This window comes from Montipora capricornis, chromosome 14 (assembly GCF_036669925.1).
Source record: "Montipora capricornis isolate CH-2021 chromosome 14, ASM3666992v2, whole genome shotgun sequence".
In the NCBI taxonomy this organism is placed as follows: domain Eukaryota; kingdom Metazoa; phylum Cnidaria; class Anthozoa; order Scleractinia; family Acroporidae; genus Montipora; species Montipora capricornis.
In genome coordinates this window covers 19,236,194-19,242,142 of record NC_090896.1, presented here as the reverse complement: position 1 = coordinate 19,242,142, position 5,949 = coordinate 19,236,194, and the positions used below count along the sequence as shown (strand labels likewise).

At 45.9% G+C, this 5,949-nt stretch overlaps 1 protein-coding gene across 1 annotated transcript; it reads right to left on the bottom strand.

The window, feature by feature from the left end:
- Positions 1-1,487: 1,487 nt before the first annotated feature.
- Positions 1,488-2,615, bottom strand: LOC138031601 (uncharacterized). Its single transcript, XM_068879266.1, has one exon. The coding sequence runs from the start codon at positions 2,613-2,615 to the stop codon at positions 1,488-1,490; it is 1,128 nt and encodes a 375-aa protein (XP_068735367.1).
- Positions 2,616-5,949: the final 3,334 nt, after the last annotated feature.

Genomic DNA, 5,949 nt, shown 5'->3' with positions numbered 1-5,949 from the left:
CACCTTGAAACATGCATTCAGCGTATACATTCACACCATATCAGAAAGAAAGTAAGCCTAATGTTTAGAAAGCAAAGGTAAAACCTTGCAGGTTATTATACTGCTTGTAAACTTTTGTTAAATCCACCTCCAACGAAGACATGGTATCCGCTGCTCCACCAAGGCCAAGAACCTGATTCAACTTAATGTAATGACGTGCTGTCGACGAGGACTTCCATCCCACGTGATCCATGATCGTATCAAGCTTCGCCCCGGAAATAGCCAACGAAATTGCACAACCACTCCTTAGACCATGTAAGGTAACGTTCCGATTAACAAAAGCTGGAATCCGGCGAACATACGTCGAGAGCCGTGCCTGAGCGGTAGCCGACTCAAAACGCGCCGGCAAACTTTAACCAGATGGGTTGAGGGGTCTAAACAAATATCCTTGTCGGATAGAAATTTTTAACAGGTCGCATACAGCAATGTAAACTTCCACTGCGGTAACTGGGCAAATAGTAGAATCTGGATGACGCTTGAGGGCAAAAACGTTCGAGGTTCCGTCTCGGAGGGACTTAGTTAATGTATGGTTAAAGAGTAGAGCCTTCTTTTCCGGGAAATAAAGAATCCCCTTTGTTTTCACTCGACCAAGATCTCCAGCTCTGTCACCACTAAAAAATTGTACCTTAAAAAAGGCCTGATCCCTTGCCAAAACAAATAACTGCACCGAAGAGGGAACATGTGAGTTCAAGCGCTTGGTTATTTCTGACGATAAAAGCACCAAATCCTGCAAAAAAAAGGGTTCAGCCTGTTTCTGCACGACTCTTGCACCGAGCTGTTCCTCCCTGACGGCTGATAAATAGGACTTAACCAATGGTGAAGCTGCAGGGTTGGCAATCCCCGGAAAAAGACTATCTGTTGCTGATCTCCCATACTTATTAAACATAGCCCTCAGTTTTCCAATAATCGAGTCAACGGAGCCATATGCTAAACGCTTAGGGCAAACACAAGAAGAAACCCTGTTCTCGCCAAAGAACGGGCAAGCAACCATGTGTACCACTGTTTTGCCAAAATTATCTTTCCAGATCAAAAAGTCTACTACGTCGTCTGGTATAGCCGCACACATGTCCCTCTTAGAGGTGGTTTCCAGGAACTGCAAAAACTCCATCTCTAAAGCACTTCTCTGTTTTTGATAAGGAGTAGCCTGCTGCTTAGCAACCAAAACTTTCTTCCGCTCCCTTATAGAACACAAATCGACAGGGGCCTTGAGGCTCTTCAAAGTTTTATATGATCTCGTCTGACGCTGGTAACCACATCTCTGGCAATAACGGAAATCAAAGTCGTTGGGCTTGGAACAAGCCGGACATGACACCGATGGCTGAAAAAGTCTGGGCACCAACGGCAAAGACTGAAAGAGAAAAAAAAAAAAAGAGAAAATAGTTCCTCCTGTTAAGTTGTTACGACATGCTCTTTCCCATCCTAAATGCCCGGAGACTATAAGGAGAGGATCAAGGACTAAATCCATCCTTTGATGGAAGAAGAAGTGCATCCAGTGATCCCTTCTCGGCCACCAAAACATTGTTGCTGGACACCGCATTTAACAACGGCCACCACCCGGGTAATGGGGACATCAATGGTACCACCACCGTAACAACCGCATCTACCGATATGAGGAAACGCAAAAGAGGACCAATCAATGCAAATGGCGGGAAAACGTAGGCGTTGACGCGGTCACCATCACACACAGAGAGGTCTTGGTTAAAAACATTAACACCCGATGATCCTGGCGTAGGGTAGGGCGTAAAGTGCTTTAACGGGTTTCCACTCCAGTCACGTTGAACGTTGGAATCCAACGACATCAAATCAAGATCATGGCCATTAATTCCACCAAAACTACGCTGGACGATTTCCCAAGACCTCGGAGAAAGCATGGCATCGGAGCGAGACAATCTTCTGGAAAACCAATCTGCCTCGTTCAAGTGAGAAGGAACAAAAGACATTTCTAGGGACATGTTCCTATCCACCAAGAACTGGAAAATCAATTGCGAGATCTGAGTTAACTTCCTAGAGCGTGGCCCACGGCCGGACCAAGCGTGGAGAACAACCATGCTGTCTACCTGAGCATCAATCCTGCAATCAGAAACGCTTTCAGGAAGTGACTGTAATCCCTTGAGGACGGCCCACATCTCCTTCACATTAATATGCTCATTTCGAACAGTTTCTTCCCAGTAGTCACCAACAGAAATTGTCCCGGAAGGAAGGTGAATTCCAACTCCCCAACGGAAGGACGAAGAATCTGACGTCAAGGAGATAGCTACGTGCCGTTCACTCCTCCACCGAATCGCCTTTTCCCAACTATCAAGGAACCTCCAAAACATAATTTCCTCTCTCAGATTCGGGGAGAAATTCACCTCACCACTTCCGGAAGCCTGCGAGATTGACGCCGCCATTTCTCTGATGTAAAATTTAGTCGCTGGGAAAGCCAAGGAGAATGAATTGCACTTCCCCATTAGCCTCTGCAAAGACTTCAAGTGGATAGTAGATTCACGCAAAAGTATCTGCTCGCGTAGCTGAGCAAACTTCATCTTCTTATCTTCAGGAATGCAAAAGGCCTGGGCTACAGAATCCACTATCATGCCTAAATAACAAATCCTAGTTACAGGCCCAAGAACACATTTGGAGAGGCCCAAAAAATAACCGAGGTTTACAAGAACCGAACAGACTATATACAAAGCCGCCACCGCAGATTGATAGCTGTATTCCGACGTCCTCTCCGACAATGGGCGTGACCAAAACCCCTTCACAGCAAACAGTTCCCCATTCAAACGGTCATCAATATACAGAGAACATGCGACCCCCAAACCCCTGAAAAAATCCCACAGTCTGGTAAACAAACGGAGAATTTTTCCAACCAAAAGGAAGCGTAACTCCAACGAGCCACCACCCCAGCCACTCAATACCAAAAAACTGCTGAGAACTAGTAGAAAGCAAAATATGGTCATAACCAGACTTGTCATCAATCTTACTCATGTAGGAGTTGGGATACACGAAGCGAGGCACCCCAACCAGCGTTTCCAGTGAAAAGGGAGTGTCTGCCATCCACAAATTTAAAAACCGGGCATCAATGCATAACCTTGGCTTTTGCGGTTCAATCGTCATAGGAAGGACGAGATGGGGCGGCGGCACTTCAGCCACTTTGCCCCAAACACGGATCGCCCCTGTTTCAATACGCTGTAAAATTGTTTCCGTAACAAACTTCGAAAACTGTTTGCAGGAGTAGTGATTCTTGAAAATCATAGTAGGGGGTTCTGCACTCTCATACTTTATGCCCATAAAAGCTCCCTTAAAGAGCATCATGAACTTCCTGACATCCACCCAAAGCTACAACCATTCCAACACATCCTGCGCAGGTTCGTACCCGACCAAAAATTTTTCCCAGAGTTCAATTCGAGTACGAAGTTCACCCGAACGAAAGGAGTCCGGATCACGAAACAACAGATCCCGTAAGATGGGAGTTTCCCCCGCAACAATGCCTTGAACATGGGTTAAACAAGCGTCTTCTGAAGTCATTTTCTCCGAACTCGGATTACCCTCCCAAGACAACCATCGGATTTTGCCATGCTTGCTTCTTTCCTCCGCCTCTAACGGCATAAAGGTCATCGTATCTCCCTTGAGACGTGTTGACTTAGGCTAGAACCAAAACACCAAAAAAAAAAAAAAAAAAATAGAATAAAAAGGACGTACTTAAATGGAGACTGCAAATCCGAGTTCGGAGGAAATGACCACCGTAGCCCGAGTAATCGGGCTCAAGGGCATGCCTAAAGGCAAAACGCTTGTGGGGTCATTCTCCCAACCTCGAGACCACAGACTAAAGGAAAAAAATAAAACATCACATATTTAATAGTGTCTTTACACTTTATTATTGTCAATACAAATATCAAGACAATCCCGATTTCCATTCCAGAACAGGAAAACTTCCAATGATTTCACAATCTTAACGTTTATCTGGGCAAGAGCGCGAAATATGACCCGCCTTTCCACACACCCAGCACTTTCTCGCCGACGGCGGCCTGGGGCTGTAATTGGAGCCACGCCTTTGGTATGGGGCTGGAGGCCTACGCGTCCGTCCAGTGAACGAAGGTTGACTTACTGCCGCGTGCGGCTTAGTTGCCTTGGAAATAACCTTTGCCACCTCGGCCTCATCCTTAGACGCCACCAACTTTATTAACACCTGTTGAAGGCACGGGTTGCCTAATAAAGGACGGCACTGCCTCAGCACTACTTCAAATCGTAAAGCTCTTTCATCCTTTCTTTCCTTAGTGACATTAACCACTTCATCCAGGGCGGCGATCGCCGCATATGGATCAAAAAGAGCAGCTGGGCGCGAGATCACCATTTGGAGAGTAGACAGCGCGCACTCGATTGCCGATGAATCGATTTTCTTCTTCCACTCATCCAACTCCTTCTTGAGTGAACTGACCGTTGTGTTCGGAACCTAACAAAAGGAGAAAACGCCATATAACTCCTTGATATCCTTAAGCCAGTCCCTACTTTACACTGAGACTGTATCCTTCGAAGTCACATATCCTCTTCCTTTAAATTTATTATTTCATACCCTGATGCAATTCCAAATTCCCAACATAAAATTACAACGAACCTTCGCATCAGTTCTCACAACCCGTAAAATAAAGCACACGGCCACCAAGTGAGCTAGCGAAATAACCTCCTCTCCTCCACGAGGTCTGGTTGAAATGGATCTAACGCCTTCTATTTCCGCGAACAGACCAGACGCCCTGTTCATCGGTCCTCGACCGTTTTCTTTTTTTTTTTTTTTTTTTATTACTTTCTATCGCGCCACCTCGTGGCTCAGAGCATACCCACTGCTCAAATGGTCCTCGACCATTTTCTTCCCTTTTTTTTTTTTTTTCCATGCCACCTCGTGGCTCAAAGCAGACACACTGCTCAATCGGTCCTCGACCATTTTCCTTCATTTTTTTTTTTTTTTTTCCACGCCACCTCGTGGCTCAGAGCAAACACGCTGCCCAATCGGTCCTCGACCGTTTTTTCCTTTATTACGCCACCTCGTGGCTCAGAGCAGACATGCTGCACAATCGCTCCTAACCATTTTTTTTAATAATTCTCCATTATTATTCCCTTTGACGCCACCTCGTGGCTCAGAACAGAAACAAACCCTGGCCGAGACCACACGCCCCGCGCCCTTCCCAAGGGACAAGTAAGAAAAAAGGGTGTCAATGGCATAGCTAATTTTTCCCGTCCCGAACAAAAAATAAGAAACAGCTCCCAAATATTGCAAACCCTAATTCATAAGAATAAACGAGAGCAACAGCAGAAAAACACAATATAAAACAACAACCTATCCCCCAACATTTGAGGAACCGAACCGCGGCGAGTCCAAAGGAATAAGTTAACACTCACGTGCTCGAAGCACGAAAATTAAGACCGGCTCCCGAGAAACCGGAAGGAAACAAACAAGAAAATGCAACGTGATGCAACCAAAAAAAAAAAATACCGACGAACCCCAGCTATAAAATACGAAACTAAAAGGAAAACATTGCAGCGGACATATACCTCAAGGCTCACCGCCGAATTATCCGGCACATTCGTCCCCGCGGCGTTTCCCAGTGAAGAACTCTGGAGCACATTTTCGCCGCTCGCAGTTGTTCCCGATGTTGTCCCGGCACCAGCCTGAGATAAAGACGAAGACGGCGGAGTGGTTTGCTGAACAGAACCTTGAAGGGGTTGCAAAACTCGCTGAGCGCTCGACGGGACATTCACATCAGAAGTACGCTCCGGTTCGGTCATCTTGACACGAGTCCAACCAAAGTTATGCAAAACTGACAACAATGAATAATTAACTCATGCTTATATAATACGCACGAGGGCTAATGAATATTAATGAAGTATGAAGAGTCTACCAGAAGAGTGCCTAAAATTGGCCAAAACGCTTTG

Excerpts from the sequence above, each read along its gene's own strand:
- LOC138031601 (XM_068879266.1), bottom strand. The coding sequence starts at position 2,615 with ATGATAGTGGATTCTGTAGCCCAGGCCTTTTGCATTCCTGAAGATAAG.